Source organism: Melanostigma gelatinosum (assembly GCF_949748355.1).
Source record: "Melanostigma gelatinosum genome assembly, chromosome: 15".
Lineage (NCBI taxonomy): Eukaryota > Metazoa > Chordata > Actinopteri > Perciformes > Zoarcidae > Melanostigma > Melanostigma gelatinosum.
Window position 1 is genome coordinate 1,195,529 of NC_136648.1, and position 24,437 is coordinate 1,219,965.

A 24,437-nucleotide genomic window follows, 5' to 3' on the forward strand; every position below is an offset into this window, starting at 1 on the left:
AACCAACAATGACCCTTAGTGGACTTCCTTATGAAACGAAACATAGCAAGCATAAAGTCAATGCACTTTTAGTTTCACCCGGGACACTAACAGAGGTCTCCTGGGTGAAGGGCTTGTGTTGTTTCACCCATTTTGACCTAAGTGGACCTTCTAGCTTGTTCAACTTATTAATTCACCACGTAACTTTCAAAAATGACGCTCAATTCACTGCGTCACTTGCTCTGACCAAATGTGGAACTGTTGACATTGAACATTTGTAACAGAAAACATTTTGGGCAGATAGTAGCAGGTTCCACTAGCTGCATACAGACTGAATGGTTGAGTCCCTCCAGCTCTCACCAACTGCACGTACTAAAAGTGTAAGAAGATGCTTCCAGCAGACTCTTTCAGAGACAAGATGGTGAACATAGTGACGCAATTAGCAGCTAAAGAGACAGAGATTTCCCTCAGGACGACGAGTCGTCAAGTTGATCTGTAACTGCTGGATGTGAGAATAAGCATCTGATAGCTAACATGTTAACTTTAACAAAAAGATGAGACAATGATATTTGAGGACAAGTCATTTTATTCTGCTTCTACTTCAGGTACTTTCTGAAGTACGTCTAAGTTGTACTAAAACATGCAAAAACACAGGTATGGTCCTTTCAATTAAGTCTCAACTTCACACAAACTCTGAGGCGAGTTTCAGCCGTCGTCACTCTGGTCGAATCTCTTTCTTTATGTCTCTTTGGGTGCGATGTCGTCACCACCCGACACGTTTCCATCTTCGTCCTCGTCATCGACAATCCCCTTCTGGTACGAACGCTTGAACTCCTGGAAATCCATCTCCTCCTCCATCTCACTGCAGATGACAGCCGTGTTAGAGAAGAGCTGCTAGCATTTGATATCATAAAGGCACAATAGTGAGATTCATCACATGTAGACAGTCGGGTGAATTCTTTAGACTTTAACTCTAAAGAATCAGACATGAGGCACCTTCAAGCTAGCAGGGACCTTTGACTTCCAACCTCATCCGGATTATTCAATATTTGACGGCACACCACACTAATTTACCATTTGTTTGCAGTGTTTGACCAGTTTTTAGCACAGTCTGCATAAGAAGTGGACGTAGTCATGGTCACGTCACCCATTGGTTTGTCGGCTGCTGTTCTGAAGCTTTGAGTTTGGAATTTTGGCTGTTGCCATCTTGGTTTTTGCAACCAGAAGTGACCTGAGAGGGAAGAGCTAAGTACCAAACACTGAAAGAGTTAAAGCTGTAAGACGAAAACACGGACAACGCCGTGTTAGAGACCTGTCAATCACAGTAGCCCCGCCCTAAAGCATCCCCTGCTTTATGGTCTGTGTGACTCTAAATGGACCATAATGTACTAAATGAACATCATGCTGTATTGAAGAAGACTTGAAACTAGAGATTGAGACATAAACTCATGTTTACAATGTTAAGATAAGATAGACTTTATTGTCCCGACAGAAATTTGTCATGGAAACATACATACAGTGTACAGTGTCTGCTGTTAAAAAACAATACAATACAAATAACATATTGCATACATACATTACATACACAGACTGTCGCCAGTCCACATACCCGCACACACAGTACCTACAGTACTTACAAAGACTGCCACCGGCCAACAAACTCATTCACACTGCCCATTGGACAACGCACCAGTAGTGTGTAGTTAAGATATTAAAATAAATAAAAATGGGTGTTCCAGGGTTAAGCTCTGGCTAGCTTTCCAGGGCTTTGATGGACGACGAGACAAAAGAGTTGTTAAAGCGGTTGAGCTGCACTGGGGACTCTGAAGCGTCTGCCTGAGGGGAGGAGCTGGTATTCAGGGTGGAGGACATGAGTGGGTCTGAAATGATCTTCTGGGCCTGTCTGATGAGAGTTTCATCAAAGACGGCCTGGAGTGTGGGATGCTGTGTGACTCCCATGATCTTCATGGCTTTGTGTTAGCCGGTGATCTGGGCTTTCAGCTGCACACTGAGGTTCCAAACCGCCGGACGCTCTCAACGATGGCGTGGTAGAAGAGGAGTAAGACTTTCTGGTTGACACCAAAGACCCTCAGCCTACGGAGGAAGTGGGGCCGCTGTTGGACCCTAGTGCAGACATTTTCTACCTGAACACTCCGTGTCAGTTTATTGTCTATGTGTATGCCCAGGTATCTGTAGGAGTCAACCTGTGCAATGTTCTGGTCATGAATAACCACCGGTGAGTGGTCTCCAATGTGTTTGGGGTCGAATACCATCTCCTCTGTTTTGCTGACGTTGAGGATGAGGAAGTGTTTGTCGCACCACTGGACAAAGTTCTGAATCTCATGTCTGTACACAGCTGTATCTGATGTGTCAGACATGAGACCCAGGATGGCTGTGTCATCAGAACACTTGACCATGTAGTTGTTAGCAGTGCTGCATGTACATTCATTAGTGTACAGGGTTTACTACGTACCCCTTGTGGCCCTAACTATCGGCAAGAAAACTATCCTCATGAACTGGAAATCAAGGAATAACACACACATCGCACACTGGAGAAACTTAATGATCGAGTATATTTCAATGGAAAATCAAACCTCATCCATCATATACAATACAACAGAACACCATTCCACCTGGTCATCCCTCACCATGTTTCTGCAAACATGACACCACCCATTCTATTAATATTGAAATATGTATCGTATATATACCGGTATATATATATATTTTTTGTGTATTTTTTACTATTGTTGATTTCTGTTTTGTTTTTCTTGCCGGACAACCAATTGAAACCCACGTACATGCACACAAGAACATCCATATGCACACATACTTACCTGTTTTTCATTTTTTCATTTTCTTTTTGGTGTTATTTTAAAAGAAATAATTATTATTATTTTTATATATTTTTTTCCCTCCATCTCAAAAGGCTCAAGGACATTCTCACACACACACACGCACACGTACACACACGTACACACACACTGACTATATGATATTTGCTGGCTTTTATCCCACTGTTCTTGTCATCCTCTTGTTGTTATGTCTATGTATTGTCTTAATATTGTCTTGTGTCTTTCAATAAAACATTTATTAAAAAAAAAATAATAATAATTTAAAAAGTGTACAGGGTGAACAGGACTGGTGAACTGACGCACCCCTGGGGGGCGCCGGTGTTGATGGTCAAGGGTTCAGACAAGGTCCTGTTCACCCTGACCTGCTGGGTACGGTTGGTGAGGAATGAGTGGAACCACTTCATAGTGAAGGGGTTGACATTCATCAGCTGCAGTGTGTTCAGGAGAACGTGAGGCTGTCGGGTGTTAGAGGCTGAACTGAAATGAACTGAAATTGCTGTGTGTATGCAAACTGGTAGGGATCGAGCTGTGGGCCGACATCCAGCCGTAGTTTGCTCACCATGAGCTTCTCCATACACTTCATCACAACAGAGGTTAGAGCAATAGGTCTAAAATCATTATTCTCCTGTGGACAGGGCTTCTTAGGGACCGGTATGAGGATTGCCTTTTTCCATTGTGTTGGAACAGTGTGAGAATCTAGGGACCTCTGGAAAATGGGGCAAGTTCTCTCTTGAATAAATCAAGAGAGAAGAAGAGTCATTTTCTCATAGACTTCTACACAACCAGACTTATTTACTCTGTTAGTATGTTGAGTCGAGTGACTTCAAATCATTTTCTGTGTTTCTACGACCAACTTCAACCTTAGCAGAGGTTTGATAAACCAGAACAATATTTTCTTTTTAACCGTCTGAAATTTCAATGAAACTGACAAAATGTAAAAAAGAAAAAAAGTGCACGAAAATTCTGAAAGCAAAGTACAAACATAGGAAGGTTGCCACTGCTGATGAAGACACAGGGACGTTAACAGGAGCTAGTAGCTGGACGGAGGCGTAAAAAACTAAAAGCGGACGAAGTGATAAAAGATCCTAAAAACATGATCTTGTCCGAAGATGAAGTGACGCTGGAGGACATTTACACCAAGCATCACGACAAACACGTCAATGTTTGTCCTCAGTCACAAAGAGTAGTCAGAATGTCCTGTTCATTCATTCATTCCAACAGACTGACGCTTCTTTCATCCAAGATTAAAAACATTCAAAGTAATTCATTCCTTTAATTGTTGATTGGAAAACCATCTTACCTCTCCTTCACTGTTGGCAGCAATAAAGAAAGAAAAGACATCGAAAACCAGAAGGTTTAGTTTAGTTTAGTTTGTCGACTTCCTTTCATCCAACAACAAACACATTGATGTACATAGTTATGTTAGAGTAAATAATGCTGTTAACAAAAGGATGGATGGATGATGGATTATTGATGGATGGATGGATTGATGATGGATGGATGCATGTATGATGGATTATTGATGGATGGATGGATTGATGATGGATGGATGCATGTATGATGGATTATTGATGGGTGGATGGATTATTGATGGATGGATGCTGGATGGATGGATTATTGATGGATGGATGATGGATGGATGGATGGATGGATGGATGGATGGATGGTGGATGGATGGATAGATGGATGGTGGATGGATGGATGATGGATTATTGATGATGGATGGATGGATGCATGATGGATTATTGATGGATGGATGATGGTTGGATGATGGATGGATGGATGGATGCATGCATGATGGATTGTTGATGGATGATGGTTGGATGGATGGATTAGTGATGGATGGATGATGGATGGATGGATGGATGGATGGAGGATGGATGGATGGATGGATGATGGATGGATGGATGGATGGATGGAGGATGGATGGATGGATTGATGATGGTTGGATGGATGGAGGATGGATGGATGGATGGATGGATGATGGATGGATGATGGATGGATGATGGATGGATGATGGATGGATGATGGATGGATGGATAGATGCATGATGGATTATTGATGGATTATTGATGGATGTTGATTGGATGGATGGATGATGGATGGATGGATGATGGATGGATGGATTATTGATGGATTGAGGATGGATGGATATATTATTGATGGATGGATGATGGATGGATTATTGATGGATGGAGGATGGATGGATGGATTATTGATGGATGGATGATGTATGGATGGATGCTGGATGGATGGATGCATGATGGATTATTGATGGATGGATGATGGTTGGATGGATGGATGGATGGATTATTGATGGATGATGGATGGATGGATGGATGATGGTTGGATGGATGGATGATGGATGGATGGATGGATGATGGATGGATGATGGATGGATGATGGATGGATGATGGATGGATGATGGATGGATGGATAGATGCATGATGGATTATTGATGGATTATTGATGGATGTTGATTGGATGGATGGATGATGGATGGATGGATGATGGATGGATGGATTATTGATGGATTGAGGATGGATGGATATATTATTGATGGATGGATGATGGATGGATTATTGATGGATGGAGGATGGATGGATGGATTATTGATGGATGGATGATGTATGGATGGATGCTGGATGGATGGATGCATGATGGATTATTGATGGATGGATGATGGTTGGATGGATGGATGGATGGATTATTGATGGATGATGGATGGATGGATGGATGATGGTTGGATGGATGGATGATGGATGGATGGATGGTGGATGGATGGATGATGGATTATTGATGGTTGGATGGATGGATGGATGGATTATTGATGGATGATGGATGGATGGATGGATGATGGTTGGATGGATGGATGATGGATGAATGATGGATGGATGGATGGATGGTGGATGGATGGATGATGGATTATTGAAGGATGGATTATTGATCCATGGATGGATGGATGGATGGATGGATGATGGATGGATGGATGCATGATGGATTATTGATGGATTATTGATGGATGATGATTGGATGGATGGATGCATGCATGATGGGTTGTTGATGGATTATTGATGGATGATGATTAGACGGATGGATGATGGATGGATTATTGATGGATGGAGGATGGATGGATGGATGGATTGTTGATGGATGGATGGATGATGGATGGATGGATTATTGATGGATGGAGGATGGATGGATGGATTATTGATGGATGATGATTGGATTGATGGATGATGGATGGATTATTGATGGATGGAGGATGGATGGATGGATTATTGATGGATGGATGATGTATGGATGGATGCTGGATGGATGGATGCATGATGGATTATTGATGGATGGATGATGGTTGGATGGATGGATGTATTATTGATGGATTATGGATGGATGGATGGATGGATGATGGTTGGATGGATGGATGATGGATGGATGATGGATGGATGGATGGATGGTGGATGGATGGATGATGGATTATTGAAGGATGGATTATTGATCCATGGATGGATGGATGGATGGATGATGGATAGATGGATGGATGGATGGAGGATGGATGGATGGATTGATGATGGTTGGATGGATGGAGGATGGATGGATTATTGAAGGATGGATGGATGGTGGATGGATGGATGATGGATTATTGATGGATGGGTGGATGGATGATGGTTGGATGGATGGATGATGGATGGATGGATGATGATGGATGGATGGATGGATGGATGGATGATGATGGATGGATGGATGGATGGATGATGATGGATGGAGGATGGATGGATGGATTATTGATGGATGGATGATGGATGGATGGATGGATGGATGGGTGGATGGTGGATGGATGGATGATGGATTATTGATGGATGGTTGGATGGATGGTGGTTGGATGGATGGATGATGATGGATGGATGGATGGATGGATGCATGCGTGATGGATTATTGATGGATTATTTATGATGGTTGGATGGATGGATGGATGGATGGTGGATGGATGGATGATGGATGGAGGATGGATGGATGGATTGAGGATGGTAGGATGGATGGATTATTGAAGGATGGATGGATGGATGGATGATGGATGGATGGATGGTGGATGGATGGATGATGGATTTTTGATGGATGGGTGGATGGATGATGGTTGGATGGATGGATGATGATGGATGGATGGATGATGATGGAGGATGGATGGATGGAGAATGGATGGATTGATGATGGTTGGATGGATGGAGGATGGATGGATTATTGAAGGATGGATGGATGGATGGATGATGGATGGATGGTGGATGGATGATGGATTATTGATGGATGGGTGGATGGATGATGGTTGGATGGATGGATGATGATGGATTGATGGATGGAGGATGGATGGATTATTGATGGATGGATGGATGGATGATGGTTGGATTATTGAAGGATGGATTATTGATCCAAGGATGGATGGATGGATGGATGGATGGATGATGGATGGATGGATAGATGGAGGGTGGATGGATGGATTGATGATGGTTGGATGGATGGAGGATGGATGGATTATTGATGAATGGATGGATGGATGGATGGATGATGGATGGATGGATGGTGGATGGATGGATGATGGATTATTGATGGATGGGTGGATGGATGATGGTTGGATGGATGGATGATGATGGATGGATGGATGATGATGGATGGATGTTGATGGATGGATGGATGATGATGGATGGAGGATGGATGGATTATTGATGGATGGATGATGGATGGATGATGGATGGATGATGGATGGTTGGATGGATGATGGTTGGATGGATGGATGGATGATGATGGATGGATGGATGGGTGTGTTGTTTCCTTACCTGCATCAGGGTTGGGATGCATCAGTTTGAAGGGAACTTCCAGACTGACCTCACTGCATTACAAACAAAAACAAAGTGTTTCTCACTGCAGTTTATTAATGAATGAATACACAGTACATGATGTAACAATTATATTATTTTGTCACTTTCTACTATTCTACTTACTACTGTTGATGAAAACAAGTCAACAGGAACTCACCTTGATCCCATCATCCTGAGAACACGACAGAGACAAAGATGAAAATTGGAACAGAGAGAATAAACAAACAAAGACAGCAAACATTTGAAAGTTGGCAACAGTCAGTAGCCGGTGAGTTCAAACTCAATCCAAAGTCATACATTTTGACATCCATCAGTTACAGAATAACATGATTCAGCAGGAGTCTTTTGTGTCACCAAATGAATGTGAGTCCAATATTCTCTCTCTTTTAGCTCTGTTTTTGGTCTCCACCACCATATCTAGCTAGTCTCTTATTGTGGTTGAGCCTTTTTGGCATAAAAATAAAAACGTTTTATGCTTGAATGAGGTGGATAAGTTGCTGTATTGATAAATAATCTAAATGCAACAAAGTGCAATGGACATAGAGCTGATGGATAAATTATGATGTTAATAAAGAATGAGAAAAGGTGAGATCTAGTGGAGCGATGAGGAGGCTGTAACCTTCCTTTCATTAATACATGAAGCTAACAGATATATTTCCATCAGGTTTTCTAATATGAAATGTCTTTACTGGGAAACACGCACACACAAACTACACAAACACATGCGACTGACCCTCCGACGATGAGCTTCACCATGATTCTGTATGAAACCATGATCCCCATAACTTCCTTCAGCACACCGTCTTTGACACTGAAAGTGAAAACAAACACTTCTGATAAAAGACATAATAATCTGACTCAATGACCGAGCTGTCATTTAGGAGGCTGTTCTCATGCAGCATCTTCAGCTATTCCTAGGAAAATGAATGCACTGTAAACTGTAGATATCCCAAGAAATAAATGTGCATGTAATTCTACGTAATCATGAACGAGGAAGGGGAGGTGTATGGGTCAACAAAAGCAGGAGACCGCTGTTTGTGCTCCTTGTGAAACGGGAAGTCAGTATTTTTATCTAGTGTAAATCTAACCAAGCAGTTATGTTCAGAAAAGTAACAAATTCATTTTGTTGCTTAAACCTAACCATTTCCTGAACTCAACTAAGTAGTGTTTAGTATGTTCAGTATGTTTAGTAGTGTTTAGTATGTTTAGTAGTGTTTAGTATGTTTAGTAGTGTTTAGTAGTGTTCAGTGTTTAGTATGTTTAGTAGTGTTTAGTAGTGTTTAGTATGTTTAGTAGTGTTTAGTAGTGGTCAGTGTATAGTATGTTTGGTAGTGTTTAGTATGTTTAGTATGTTTAGTAGTGTTTAGTATGTTTCGTATGTTTAGTCGTGTTTAGTAGTGTTTAGTATGTTTCGTATGTTTAGTATTGTTTCGTATGTTTCGTCATGTTCAGTATGTTCAGTCGTGTTTAGTATGTTTAGTAGTGTTTCGTATGTTTAGTAGTGTTTAGTATGTTTAGTATGTTTTGTAGTGTTTGGTATGTTTAGTGGTTTTCAGTAGTGTTTAGTATGTTTAATAGTGTTTAGTATGTTTAGTATGTTTAGTAGTGTTTAGTATGTTTAGTAGTGTTTCGTATGTTTATTAGTGTTTAGTAGTGTTTAGTATGTTTAGTAGTGTTTAGTATGTTTAGTGGTGTTCAGTAGTGTTTAGTATGTTTCGTAGTGTTTAGTATCTTTAGTTGTGTTCAGTATGTTTAATAGTGTTTAGTAGTGTTTAGTATGTTTCGTATGTTTAGTAGTGTTTAGTAGCGTTTAGTATGTTTAGTAGTGTTTAGTATGTTTCGTAGTGTTTAGTAGTGTTTAGTATGTTTAGTTGTGTTTAGTATGTTTAGTATGTTAAGTATGTTTAGTAGTGTTTAGTATATTTAGAAGTGTTTAGTATGTTTAGCATGTTTAGCAGTGTTTAGTATGTTTAGTAGTGTTTAGTAGTGTTCAGTGTTTAGTATGTTTAGTATGTTTAGTCGTGTTTAGTATGTTTGGTATGTTTAGTAGTGTTTAGTTGTGTTTCGTAGTGTTTAGTATGTTTAGGAGTGTTTAGTAGTGTTTAGTCGTGTTTAGTAGTGTTTAGTATGTTTAGTATGTTTAGTAGTGTTTCGTATGTTTCGTAGTGTTCAGTATGTTTAGTAGTGTTTAGTATGTTTAGTTGTGTTTAGTAGTGTTCAGTTTTTAGTATGTTTAGTATGTTTAGTCGTGTTTAGTATGTTTGGTATGTTTAGTAGTGTTTAGTCGTGTTTAGTAGTGTTTAGTATGTTAAGTATGTTTAGTAGTGTTTCGTATGTTTCGTAGTGTTCAGTATGTTTAGTAGTGTTTAGTATGTTTAGTTGTGTTTAGTAGTGTTCAGTTTTTAGTATGTTTAGTATGTTTAGTCGTGTTTAGTATGTTTGGTATGTTTAGTAGTGTTTAGTCGTGTTTAGTAGTGTTTAGTATGTTTAGTATGTTTAGTAGTGTTTCGTATGTTTCGTAGTGTTCAGTATGTTTAGTAGTGTTTAGTAGTGTTCAGTGTTTAGTATGTTCAGTATGTTTAGTGGTGTTTAGTATGTTTAGTAGTGTTTAGTATGTTTAGTAGTGTTTCGTAGTGTTTAGTATGTTTAGTAGTGTTTTGTATGTTTCGTATGTTTAGTATGTTTAGTATGTTGAGTAGTGTTTGGTATGTTTAGTATGTTTAGTCGTGTTTAGTATGTTTAGTGGTGTTTAGTATGTTTAGTATGTTTAGTATGTTTAGTAGTGTTTCGTAGTGTTTAGTATGTTTAGTAGTGTTTTGTATGTTTCGTATGTTTAGTAGTGTTTAGTGGTGTTTAGTAGTGTTTGGTATGTTTAGTATGTTTAGTATGTTGAGTAGTGTTTGGTATGTTTAGTATGTTTAGTCGTGTTTAGTATGTTTAGTGGTGTTTAGTATGTTTAGTATGTTTAGTATTGTTTCGTATGTTTAGTCATGTTCAGTATGTTTAGTCGTGTTTAGTATGTTTAGTATGTTGAGTAGTGTTTCGTATGTTTAGTATGTTTAGTGGTGTTTAGTAGTGTTTAGCATGTTTAGTAGTGTTTCGTATGTTGAGTATGTTTAGTATTGTTTAGTCTGTTTCGTAGTGTTCAGTATATTTAGTAGTGTTTAGTATGTTTAGTATGTTTAGTAGTGTTTGGTATGTTTAGTAGTGTTTCATATGTTTAGGAGTGTTTAGTATGTTTCGTGGCCTAAACCTAACCAAGCAGTGTCGTGGGCTAAACCTATCTCAGTCGTTGTTTTGGTGAAACATAACCAAATAGTTGTGTTACCTGAACCTTATTGAGTAGATGTATTGCCTGTATCTATCTACGGGATCCACCTAACAACTGTTTTCTTTTGAAGAGGCTGGATGTGTTGCTCACATGCTCGATGATGCCAGGTTGGTGTCTTCATCCTTCAGCTTGCCGTCCAGAGCGATGCCCCTCCTCTCCCTGTTGTTGGCCAGCAGAGGCAGCAAGGTGTAGACTTTCTGCAGGCTCGCTCCAGGAGACACCGAATCCCTGAGACACAAATGAGCATTAAACTGTAGTAGAAAACATAGAATACAGTGATGTACAATGATCTCTCCATGATTTTACTATCGAGCATCCAAATCTTCGGCTCACGTTTGAAACTCTTCCGAAAAACTTTGTGGAATGTTAAAAAATTAGAGAAGCTAAACCAGGAAGTGTAATAAAAACATATGAGGAGCAATTTACCTTCACTGTAACATTAAAATCGACATCATTCACACTCACACACAAATTATGAACCAATGAGACTTCTGTAGTTTTCTGACTAATCCAATTATTTTATTGAGACAGAAGAACAAACCTTTACGATTAATCCAATAATAGTTATCGTGACAATGTTACCTTCAATTTAACTTCAAGCAACAGACAAGTTATATTATGAAAATGAAGAACAGACTAATTCAATTATTAACTGTAAATACAAAGATTCTTTTTTCCAACTGCATGTTAAGAAAATACAAATAAAACAAAGAGGCAAGCTAAAATGTTCATGTAAATGTTAATGTATTTGTTCGGAATTGTGTTTATTATCATATTTTTAAGAAAGACTTTGTTTCATTAAAAATATCTGAGACCTGGGAACAAGATGACATCACTAAAGAAACTCTGTGAACACAACTACAATAAGTACAGCGGGTCAAAGTTTAAGCAGGAAGTGATGTTTAAAACAGTTTTGGTCATTTCATCCACAAGAAGCATTTTTAAAAGAAATAGTTCTTCAAGGATGTTGAAAGTTTAGCTGTTAAAAGGTATCTTCATCATCATCATCATCATCTCCATCATCATCATCATCACCATCACCATCATCATCATCACCATCATCATCATCATCATTATCATCACAATCATCATCATCATCTCTATTGTTACAGTCAGAGACCTTCACTCATCATCATATTCACCAAACCAGAACCATATCCTCCATCACCATCATCATCATCACCATCATCATCACCATCATCATCATCATCATCACCATCATCATCATCATCATCATCACCATCATTATCATCATCTCCATCATCATCATCATCTCCATCATCATCATGTGTGTGTGTGTGTGTGTGTGTGTGTGTGTGTGTGTGTGTGTGTGTGTGTGTGTGTGTGTGTGTGTGTGTGTGTGTGTGTGTGTGTGTGTGTGTGTGTGTGTTGGTCTCAGGATCAGAGAACGACAGCTTGCCTCTGCTACAGTCCAGATTCACGGGTTAGGGTTAGAAGATCCTCTGGATCTTCTTCTGGACTTTGAGAACGAGTTGATCTGATGGAGACTCAGCTCTGTATTCACCAAACCAGAACCATATCCTCCATAATCCAGACAGTATGTCTCCCTTACTCTGGACTCTGGTAACACACCCAGAGACCAGTCTGTACTGTCTCCAACCTGGACGTCCCAGCTGCGAGTCCCTGAGTTAAATCCCTCAGAACCCAGAACAGACCAGAATTCATCAACCCTCTCTGGATTATCAGGAAGCTGCTGTTCCTCTCCTCGTCTCACGCTGGTCAGATCTTCAGACAGGATGAGGTCTGGATCAGCAGTGTTTGGGTCCAGAACCACAGGAGTGTAGGAGACCATGTCCTTCATCTTGTTCCAGATGTTGAAGGCCAGGTTGCCCAGGTGTTTGGCCTCGTCTATCAGAGCTCCTGAGAGCAGCTGTGGATCCTCCAGCAGGGGGCGCTGCTGGACTCTTTCCACTGCAGCCTTGTAGTTGTTGAGGAATGAGACGTCTTCAGCTCTCAGCTCGTCCTCTGTGGCTCTGACTGTGTCTGAAAGAGCTGCTATCTCTCTGCTCAGAGCCTCCATCTTCTCCTTCATCACCTGACTCTTCTGCTCCTCTTCCTCCCTCAGTGCAGCCATCCTGGCCTCCTCTTCCTCCTCTAGAAACTGGTGAAGCTTCTTAAACTGCTCCTGAATCTGCCTCTGTGCGTCGGGCCTGGACCTTCATGTGTTCTGCTGTTTGATCAGACTTCACTTGAACTTCTCCTTTAAGGGCTCCAGAGCTTCCTGCAGGTTCTTCTTGTGTTGTGGAGCAGCTTCATCGATGGGTCTGAATCTGTGCTCGCTGTGTTTCTCTGAATCTCTGCAGACGAGACACACCGGCTGCTGATGGTCCAGACAGAAGAGCTTCAGCTCCTCAGAGTGCAGACTGCAGAGAGGCTCTGGAGCTCTCTGAGCTCTCTGCTGTAGGAAACTCTCACACAGGTTCTTTAAAGTGAAGTTAGGAGGTAGGAAACTCTTTGAATGTCTTCTCTTACAAAGTGGACACTCTTGGACTTCCTTCTCTGTCCACCAGTTCTGCAGACAGACTCTACAGAAGCTGTGGCAACATGACAGGATGACGGGATCTTCAAAGACCTCACAGCAGACAGAACAGCAGAGATCTTCCTCTAACCTGAAGCCATTTAGTCTGTGAGTGAAGCTGTGAACTTAGCAGAGTATCAGCCAGTCGTCCTTCACTCCCTTCATCTCTTCTTCTTGTGAGTCTCCAGCAGGTCTAAGAGGCAGTACTCCAGTCTTCCCTCCTGTAGTTCTCCTTTCTCAGTCTGAATAGAAAACTTGAAGTGTCTCTCTCTTCTCAGTGAGGCAGAATACTCGTATCAGTTTCCTGGTTCGTCTCAGGTTAGTTTGATCTTTATCAGTCCAGAGGTGAGTTTTATTCCGTGTGATGAAGCAATAGAACTTCAGACCACGTGGTCCTTCTTCTGTTAAAGTTCACTAAGGTCTGAAAGTCTTGTGAGTATATTTCCAATGTGTTGCTTTCTGAATACTCGGGAGTAGAAGTAGTTATAAAATCAGATTCTTAGCGGTTTGTTTGAGCACTAAAGTCAAAACCCAGGTTCCAGTTGCTGGTACCAGTACCTGGTCGAGCAGCTTTTGCAGGTAAACAATCAAACGATGCAAACATGACTCATGAGCCAGCATCATATAATACAGAGTAATTAACAGCGTTGGTTAGACAACGAGTTAGTGGCCTTCGTACTCTGTGTCACGTTCTTTGTTGCAGTGTTTTATTTCTCAAAGCTGAAATCTATCAAAGAAGTTCAACACTCATCAATCATTGTGACTAAAAAAAGCACAAACCTCCATGTTTCAGGTGCATCTTTCGTTCTTCCTTCATATTCAAAACATATCTTAATTATTGAGGCTGTTAAAGTTATATTTATATTTTCTTTGTACAACCAGAACACTGTCATGGAGAGAAATATCTTCCTGATGTGACAGAGTTGGACACATGAAGTCAGCTTTTCTTTTTGTGACAGACAAAGAACAACAACTGATTTATATCTACAGACGTGTGATGATGAAACCTCTCTGTAATTCAGTAAGACGTAGTTTATTTACCCCGGTTCCTCGATGGCCACAGATTTGACGTAGCTGTCATTGGAGTACAACACCACCGTGGAGACCTGATCCACTGAGGAGGACGAGAAGGAACAGGACTTCCATTTAGTCAGACATTTAGCTTCTCTGGCTTCATGCAACTTAAATGCATCTGTGCATGTCTGAAGTGAAGAACGTCCGTCCTCTAACAGCAGTCGTGTTTACCAGAGACGATGATGTTCTTGATGTTTTTGCTGGAGTTGTTTGTGACGCTGACGTGCACTTTGACGGTCTCTCCGTGGTAGTATGTCTGGAAACAAGATGCAAGGCCCGAGAGCTTAAACAGCACAGCATCTGTTCATACTACTGACCATGCACGAGGCTATTTCAAGGTGAAGTGCTTTACAAATATCTAGTTCACAAACTCGAGAAATAACATGTTCAGAGTTAAACAGTGTTGATGAGAGGACATAAACGGCAACACTTCTAATGATAATAATGCACAATAGATGGGCTTCAAGCGCAACAACTCTGCCGTACTTGATCAAAGCGCTCGGTTTCATCAAGTCCTTTCAGACGGAGCTGTGACGAGTTATATGAGCATGATGAGCATCAGCCATGAAGAAGATGCTGCAGCTGCTTTTGAAATAGTGCGACTGTCCTGACAAACATTCCCGACATCATGTGACTGTTTAAAGATACAAATGATGAAGAAACGCACCTCTTTGTCCAGTCTAGCGCTGACATGCAGCGGTTTGTCCGACATGACAAAGTCCCTGGTGGTTTCAACAGATGGCGGCGCTCCCTCTTTCTCTGGACCATACTGAACCTTCCTGATCATCAGCTTCACTGAGCTCCTGTTGGACAAAGAGAAACAATCATTTCAATCATAAAGACCTACAAAGTGCGGGTGACACTTATTCTGAATCACTGCTGTCTTAGTGTTGGGAACAAAAGGAAAAGGTCATCTGAGGTCTACGGATGAGTATCAGGGCCAAACAGACGGGAAGGAATCAGGAAGATCCTTTTACATTTTGACTTTTGAGATCACTTCAGTATGAGTGCCAGGTGTAATACATTTAAAAATAGATTCATTATTTTGATAAGTTAACATTGATATGTTGAAAACAAGCTTGAAATGTTGTGAATAATGTTTAAATGTTGATAAAAATGTTGAAATGTTGAGATTAAAACTGAAATGTTGAGCAGAAAGTTACATTTGGAAAATAATGTTGAAATGTTGATTTTGAGTTAAAAGTTGTTAAAGAAGTTGAAATGTTGAGAAACAAGTTTAAAAGTTGAGTTTAATGTTAAAGTTTTGAGTATTAAGTTTTATTGTTACATAATAAAACTAGAATTCGTATTATGACATTTTGATGTTCTTCTCTGAATATTGCCCCTATGTTTGTCCCTTATCCTCTCCCGTAGGACGGAGTCGAGACTCACCGTTTGCGAATTTTAGCGTCCTGACTCTCAGCGCTGAAGGCTTTGATCTCAAACTCCACGGCACATTGCTGCAGCAGAGAGAACAGACGTCATGAACCTGGGATGCGTCTGCTTCATCAGCACCGGTTAGATTCCCGTGTCGGGATCTTACCTTGCCGACATCGTGGGGTGCTGGCTGGAGAGCCACTGAGCAAGGCAGGTTGTCAGGAAACTGAGAGGACAAGAACACAAGTCATCAGACTTTACGTTGTGCTTATTGAGACGATACAGAAGAGATAAAAGCAATAAAACAGGTTCAACAAGCAGTAAATGAATAAATAGAAAACAGTTTTAAGACTTAGTCGGACTGGAGTTATGTCTCCATGGGAGGTGGGGGGGGGGGGGGGGGGGTTAACATTACTGGTCAGTCATGTGTGTCAATGATAATAATTAACAATTACATGAACACCATGTGATTAAATCAACAAATACATTGTTTTTCAAGAAAAAAAAACGATTAAATGTTACAGACTAACTGTCTTCAGTATTTACTACAGTGTATACCAATCATCCAAAGATATTGTCTTTACAGTTAATACACAATAAATCAGTGTGAATTTTGTACAAAAAATATTTTAACAACAATTCTATACTTGTGGTTTTATGATCATCCTCAATGTTCACAATTCATCTTCTTAGTCTTTTTGAGTCTTTGTGGTTGTTTTGTGTTTATTTGTAGTCTTTTTGAGTCTCTTTGTAGTTGCTTTGTGTTGATTTGTCGTCTTTTTGAGTCTTTGTGGTTGTTTTGTGTACATTTGTAGTCGTTTTGAGTGTCTTTGTAGTTGATTTGTGTTGATTTGTCGTCTTTTTGAGTCTTTGTGGTTGTTTTGTGTATATTTGTAGTCTTTTTGAGTCTTTTTGGTTGTTTTGAGTTTATTTGTAGTCTTTTTGTGTCTCTGTTTAGTTTTGTGTTTATTTTCAGTCTTTTTGAGTCTTTGTAGTTGTTTTGTGTATATTTGTAGTCTTTTTGAGTCTTTGTGGTTGTTTTGTGTTTATTTGTAGTATTTTTGAGTCTTTGTAGTTTTGTGTTTATTTGTAGTCTTTTTGAGTCTTTGTGGTTGTTTTGCGTTTATTTGTCATCTTTTTGTGTCTCTTTGTAGTTGTTTTGTGTTTATTTGCCGTCTTTTTGAGTCTTCATGGTTGTTTTGAGTCTCTTTGTGGTCGTTTTGAGTCTCTTCCTGGTCGGTAGTGTCTCTTTTAGAGACATTGTCGGTGAAGGTCAGGATCGTTGTCCTGCTGATGGATGTTGGGTTTCCTTGCAGTAACATTTTAAATGCAGGACTATAATCTGAGGTAATTCACGGAGGTCACGAGTTTCTTCTTGCTGACAGTGCAGCTGTTATAGAAGCACCCTCGTGCAGCGTGATCTCTCGTCTCACCTCGAAGAAGAACGGGTAGGCGTCGTCTCCCAGCTTGCGCAGCAGTCTGGCCTGCGTCCTGGTGTGGATTCCCTTCTCGCGGTCCTGCAGAGGCGGGTACACCTGGCGGGTGGACAGGTACAGCTCCCTGCGGAAGGCGATTCCTATCACGTCCATGTCGTCTCTGCCGTACCGAAAGGTGCAGGACAGGGTGACGAACACTGGAGGACAGAGGACGGACGATGAGTCTGATCTGATCACTAGTCTGATCAGGGATCAGTGAGGAGAACGTGGAGAGAAACGTGGAAATGTTTCTGCTCATCTGTCTGGTTTGAAAGTGTATTTTTGTGTTTGTATTGTTTCTGTACTGACTGAAAACATCCACAAGAGGCTTCAGTTGTCTCATGAAGTAAATCTTTCTTGATGTACTAGATGTGCGGTGTGAACTTTGAACTCAGCATCCTGTAATAAGGCAGAGTGGTGTGTTCAGGTACTCACCTCTCCTCCCCTGCAGAGCCTCATGATCGATGAGGATGACGCCATCTAGAGGTAAAAGGGTCAAAGAGCTTTTATATTGAGTTCCACCCTATTAGTTACCAGGATGATCACAATTACATCATCATATATCATATAATATAATATATATATATATTATATATAATATATATATATAATATATATATATAATATATATAATATAAATATATATATACGGTATGTATGTATAATATGTTTATTAGTGAGGAAACTCACCCACTGGATCCACAGAGTCGACTCGGTCCACAAAGTCTCTTCTCCCCATGTAGACTCCAACCTGTAAGAACAGAGTCGATTATTGTTTGAAATGTTTTAAAGAAAAGTAAATTACATCAGTTTCTAACGAGCTCTCTCGGGTTTAATCTGCATCTTTTTATTATTTCTGATTTGTGCAAACATCAAATCCACATGAATAAGATCTTTGTTCTAAAACAGACAGTAATTGAAACATTAAACATTAAGTTAATTCGATATTCTACCAGGTTTTACACTGACAGTCAGCTGATGTAATATTATATCAACACAAGATATTCATGTTGCTGTAATCTGGAAAGCTTTCATCGTTTAATTTTCTTAAAAACACAGATGTGTAAAAAAAGAAGGTCAAGCTGAAGACTTTTGTGCATCAAAGGTTCATAGAACATCAACACGTAACCGACACAAAGCTGTGGACTGAACTCACGCTGTGACTTTGTGTCGACCTCCTGAGGATCAGCTGATCAGCTGATCAGCTGATCAGCTTTATGTGATTAAACTCAGTGGGACGGAAAATAATTCAGTGAAAGACCAACATTCACTGACATGTGATCAATGAGGTTTCTCTTCCTTTAAAAAGCTGCACAAATTACACGAAAGTCATGTTTTTCATTTCATTCGTGCAACATTTTACATTTTATTTTGTACTTTTAGATAATTGTGTGTTTCCTGTTTTATTTTGTACTTTTAGATAATTGTGTGTTTCCTGTTTTATTTTGTTTTTGAAAGCAACTTTATTTAAAACACGTATAAAACGATTACAGTCACAAACTCAATGCTGCTCGTCGACATAGAAACATCTTCACTCAGCGGGGAGTTTTTATTATGAGATGAATTCACACGTCAACATATTCTTTTGGAGATGTTGTTTTTCTTCATGAGTACATTTTTCACAGACTCCCTGTGTGTGAAAACATTCTTGATTCTCATGATGTCACATGTTTAACTCACCGACTTGTCTTTGCAAATCTTCTTGAAAACGACATGTTTTGGACTCATGTTGGTTCAGAGGGCAGCGAGTCAGCGCCGCCTGAGAGAGAAAGAGACGCATTTGAATTTCACCTCCCACCAAAGGAATTAAATGTGATAAAACCTTTATACAACCAACGACCCGTCATAAAATTGAACTCAAACAACTCATATTTGACACGATAATCAGAACCTTGAACCTGGTTTGATCCCAAGGAAACTGACAATATCATTCTGCATAATGAGTACTTTTATTTTTGGTACTTTAAGTATATTTTAAATGTTTTACTTTCATTTAGCGTTGGTTCTGTCGCCCCCTGTGGACTAAAGTGGTCGTGTCTCTGAGCACCAGAGTCCCTTTAGAAAACCTCTCATTGTACTGCAGCAGGTCTGACAGGTCTCAGTCCTTGTTCTGGTTCTCCCGTGCCCCCCTTCCCTCCAGCGGGTCCAGCAATATGGAACAGGAAGAGGAAGAGGAGGAGCTGCTGCCGGGAGCTGAGCTCTCCTCCTCCCTCCAGAGCTCCGGATCTGGGTCTGTCCACGGTGGACCGGTCTCTGCTGGAGGGTCTGGGTCTGTCCACGGTGGACCGGTCTCTGCTGGAGGATCTGGGTCTGTCCACGGTGGACCGGTCTCTGCTGGAGGATCTGGGTCTGTCCACGGTGGACCGGTCTCTGCTGGAGGATCTGGGTCTGTGCACGGTGGGCCGGTCTCTGCTGGAGGATCTGGGTCTGTGCACGGTGGACCGGTCTCTGCTGGAGTCTGAGCTGAAGGAGGTTCTGGTGAACCTGCATGAGTTCATCTGGTTTCACCAGAATCCGACCCGGTGGCTCCGATGACGAGCATCAAGAACAACTCTATAGAAACAGACCATCTCCTCTCTGATGGTCTCTGTACTGTTGGAGGTCTGATAGAGGATCAGGACTACTGAGCCTGGTTCAGATAGAGGATCAGGTCTACACTGAGACTGGTTCATATCGAGGATCAGGTCTACACTGAGACTGGTTCATATAGAGGATCAGGTCTACACTGAGACTGGTTCAGATAGAGGATCAGGTCTACACTGAGACTGGTTCATATAGAGGATCAGGTCTACACTGAGACTGGTTCATATCGAGGATCAGGACTACACTGAGACTGGTTCATAGAGGATCAGGTCTACACTGAGACTGGTTCATATAGAGGATCAGGTCTACACTGAGACTGGTTCAGATAGAGGATCAGGACTACACTGAGACTGGTTCAGGACCAGTATAAGTTAGTGTAACTTTAAGTGTTGAATGTTGGACTTTTACTTTGTATTTCTAAACTGCAACATTAATACTTTCACTCAGTAAAGTATCCGAGTACTTCTTCCAACACTGCAGAGAGTTCACGCACTTGTATGTATTTTTAAAATGTCCCAGATTTCTACACATCGTGTTAATAATTACAGCCTCAGAAGTTAGTGAACACATGAATAACAGTTTATCTGCTTCAGGACTCTGAGTCGACTCACTCGTAACATTCTGTCGACTCATCGATTCGATTTCATCTGATCCATAAAACTAAAGTTCTCATCAAAGAATCACACGAAAGCTCCACTTTAAATCTTGTGTCCATACGTTTCATGGAGATAACGTCGGAGCTTCTTAAATCAATGATTCCTGTTTCTGAGTTTCTTTAGTTTGAGATGTGAACAGACTGAACTCTGAGCTTCTTCATCCTTGAGAACCGTCACTTCATCAAACCTCTCTGGATTTACTTTCATTCATTTTAGGATCAAAATAAATAAATAATCAGAGAAATGTAGATTTATTTTTTTACAGACAATCTGTAAAACTCCAATTCACGCGTTCAAAAGAAGCAGCTGTCGTTTACAGTTACACGTGTAACGGTAAATAAGGATTATTTCACAGCATTGTATACTTTTATATTACATTTAATGAATCATCTTCATTATTTTCTAGTCAACTCAGATTGTTCTCAGAAAGATTCACAATATGAACAAACTACAGAACGTTGAAATGTTCTTTCGTCTCATATTTCTTTTGAACAACTGAAAACATGTCAGTGATGTCATCATCCTCTTCAGCACAGAGAGAGGAAGATGCTGGAGCTCATTTCAGATATTCAGAGTAATAACAAACCAGAAAGACTCACCTGTAGTTTACTGCAGTGATGAAGATGAGCAGTGATGAAGATGAGCTGTTGGACGAGACGGTCGTCGGTCAGACTGGCTCTATAAGTACACACCTGCTGTCCGTCACAGCCGCCCATCAGCCAATCGGGTGACCCGGCTGTGAACTTTGACCAACCTCCTCCTCCTCCTCCTCCTGCTCCTCCTCCTCCTCCTCCTCCTCCTCCTCTTCTTCTTCCTCTTCTTCCTCTTCTTCCTCCTCCTCCACGAACCACAACATCCAGACAGACGGACCGACTTCCTGTGAATGAGCCGACTGAGAGGATTGAAGCTGGTTCCCCTTCAGTCAGCACAAGTCGGATTCGAGAGAGACGCTGATGGAGAACACACAACAACAATAAATTAAATATATTAAAGAAACATAAAAATATTATGCAGAAATGTACAATTCAGAAAAAGATTAACCCCCCAACAAAAAAGATGAATAGATAATAAATTATAATTACAAAAACAATATAAATAGGCATAATAATAATAATAATAATAATAACAATAATGATAATGTTAATAATGATAGCAATACTTATTATTATTATAACAATAAAATGACAATAATATTTAAAATAATAATAAATAATATCACTAAATAACACAATTAATAACATTATCAATAACAAATACATATTAATAATAATAATGTTAATAATACTAGTAACAACAATAATACATAATGACTCATCAAATACCTGAAGGAAATAACTAACAAAATAAATCTGGGCAGTAGATGATATTTAAAAACATTATTTGTGTTTTATTTGTGTTCTCATCACATGTGTGCTTTTGTAAGTGTGGGTTGTTTCGCATTATGCTAACAGGTGTTTCTGTTATGTTGTCATGATTTATGAATAAAGTTATGCTGGACAGCCGGGTCTATCTGACTTTACATGCAGAGTTACAATGATCTGAACAGAAAACAGCAGAAGACAAAGTAGTTAAGTACGTGAGATATTGGGTGGATTCATTTCATCAATTTAAACTGCACTATAAAGTATTTAGGTCATGTACGGTTTATAGTTTTTGTTAAAATAATGTTAGCACTCATTAAAAGGTGGCCGATCAACATTGTGTTTGTTTTTTTTCAAAGTGGGTCACTCGACTGAGACAGCCCTCCTTGTGGTGATGGAGTCGCTTCACAGCGTGAGAGCTAACTCTCTCTCCTCTGTTCTGATTCTCTTGGCCCTGTCTGCAGCGTTTGACACTGTGAACCACCAGATCCTCCTCTCCAGCCTCGAGGGGATGGGGTCTCAGGCTCTGCACTCTCCCTGTTTGCATCCTACCTGACAGGTCGATCCTACCAGGTGACATGGAGGGGGGCCGTGTCGGAACCACGCATGCTGATTATGGGGGTTCCACAAGACTCAGTCCTGGGCCCCCTTCTCTTCTCGCTCTACACAACATCTCTGGGTTCTGTTATTCGCTCGCATGACTTCTCTTACCATTGTGATGCCGCTGACACCCGGCTGGTCTTGTCATTTCCTCCGGTGACACTCAAGTGGAGGCATCGCTGCGTGCTTGGCTGACATCTCGAAGTGGATGATGACACACCACCTCAAGCTCAACCTGGACAAAACTGAGCTGCTGTTCCTCCCGGGGAAGGGTTGCCCGCACCGAGACCCGTCCATCACCATCGATGAGACCTGTCCATCACCATTGATGAGACCTGTCCATCACCATTGATGAGACCTGTCCATCACCATCGATGAGACCTGTCCATCACCATCGATGAGACCTGTCCATCACCATTGATGAGACCTGTCCATCACAATCGATGAGACCTGTCCATCACCATTGATGAGACCTGTCCATCACCATCGATGAGACCTGTCCATCACCATCGATGAGACCTGTCCATCACCATTGATGAGACCTGTCCATCACCATTGATGAGACCTGTCCATCACAATCGATGAGACCTGTCCATCACCATCGATGAGACCTGTCCATCACCATTGATGAGACCTGTCCATCACAATCGATGAGACCTGTCCATCACAATCGATGAGACCTGTCCATCACCATCGATGAGACCTGTCCATCACCATCGATGAGACCTGTCCATCACCATTGATGAGACCCGTCCATCACCATCGATGAGACCTGTCCATCACCATCGATGAGACCTGTCCATCACCATCGATGAGACCTGTCCATCACCATCGATGAGACCTGTCCATCACCATTGATGATACCGTGGTGACGCCAACTCGGACTGTGAGGAACCTGGGTGTGACCCTGGACGACCAACTGTTGTTCTCAACACCCCCCCCCGCCCGACCTCTTCTCTCTGCTGCCTCGGGGCGATCGGTCGCCCGTCGCTCAGAGGTCCCTGCGGCCGATCGACCCGGTCGCGTCCGTTTCCTGTCCTGACCCCTCAGTGGTGGAATGAACTCCCCACTGACCTCAGGACAGCAGAGTCACTGCCCATCTTTCATCAGGCTGAAGACTCACCTCTTCAAGAAGCACTACCTGAGCCTCCCGCTTAGCATTTACTTAGCATCTACACAACGTGGGGTTGACCACCAGGTCTTCTGGTTAAAGGTCCTGTTTGTTGGACTTGTCCACTATCAGTTGTTTTCTTAGATATCATAAACTACGTCACAAACTCTAGTTTAGTCAGATTGATTTAATTTACGTCCACCATTAATAAGATTCCTAACTGACTTCCCATTGACATTATTTTCATCCTCAGCTGTACACGAAACCAATAGTTTGTGACGATTTCACAAACTGCCGTGATACCGGGCTGGAGCAAGAAGAGTCACACGTTAGAGGTACGAGCCAATCACAGCACAGGAGGGCGGGACTAAGCAGAACACTCTCGGCCTTCTTAGTCAGGATGTGAGCGGGCAGAATAAACCGAGGTGTGTTCAGGCTTCAGTGTGAAGGTTGAGCAGCGGGTTTGATCCAGACCTCAGTGTGAGGAGGTCTATAGATAGACAGAGAGGTGCAGCTCTAATCCAGTGTTCTGCCCGTCAGCAGGTAAACAGACAGGTGGATTACCGACCTGCAGCGCAGTCATCATCATTATTACACAGGAGATTACTGCACGCACACACACACA

General features: G+C 41.1%; 1 protein-coding gene and 1 pseudogene across 2 annotated transcripts; both read right to left on the reverse strand.

Annotated features, from left to right (window-relative positions):
* Positions 1-717: 717 nt before the first annotated feature.
* Positions 718-19,229, reverse strand: saga (S-antigen; retina and pineal gland (arrestin) a; the record flags this gene model as incomplete). The annotated part of the gene is made up of 14 exons (XM_079285796.1): positions 718-841; positions 4,135-4,144; positions 7,664-7,716; positions 8,409-8,516; positions 11,127-11,264; positions 14,617-14,689; positions 14,821-14,905; positions 15,317-15,452; positions 16,042-16,109; positions 16,193-16,252; positions 17,460-17,659; positions 17,937-17,981; positions 18,192-18,252; positions 19,182-19,229. 14 exons carry the CDS (start codon positions 19,227-19,229, stop codon positions 718-720), a joined length of 1,209 nt encoding a protein of 402 aa, XP_079141922.1.
* On the reverse strand, positions 12,488-14,374 carry LOC306789692 (nuclear factor 7, brain-like; annotated as a pseudogene). Its single transcript has 2 exons — positions 14,356-14,374; positions 12,488-13,700 (listed from the first exon to the last, which is right to left on the reverse strand). The product of its transcript is annotated as a nuclear factor 7, brain-like (transcript).
* Positions 19,230-24,437: the final 5,208 nt, after the last annotated feature.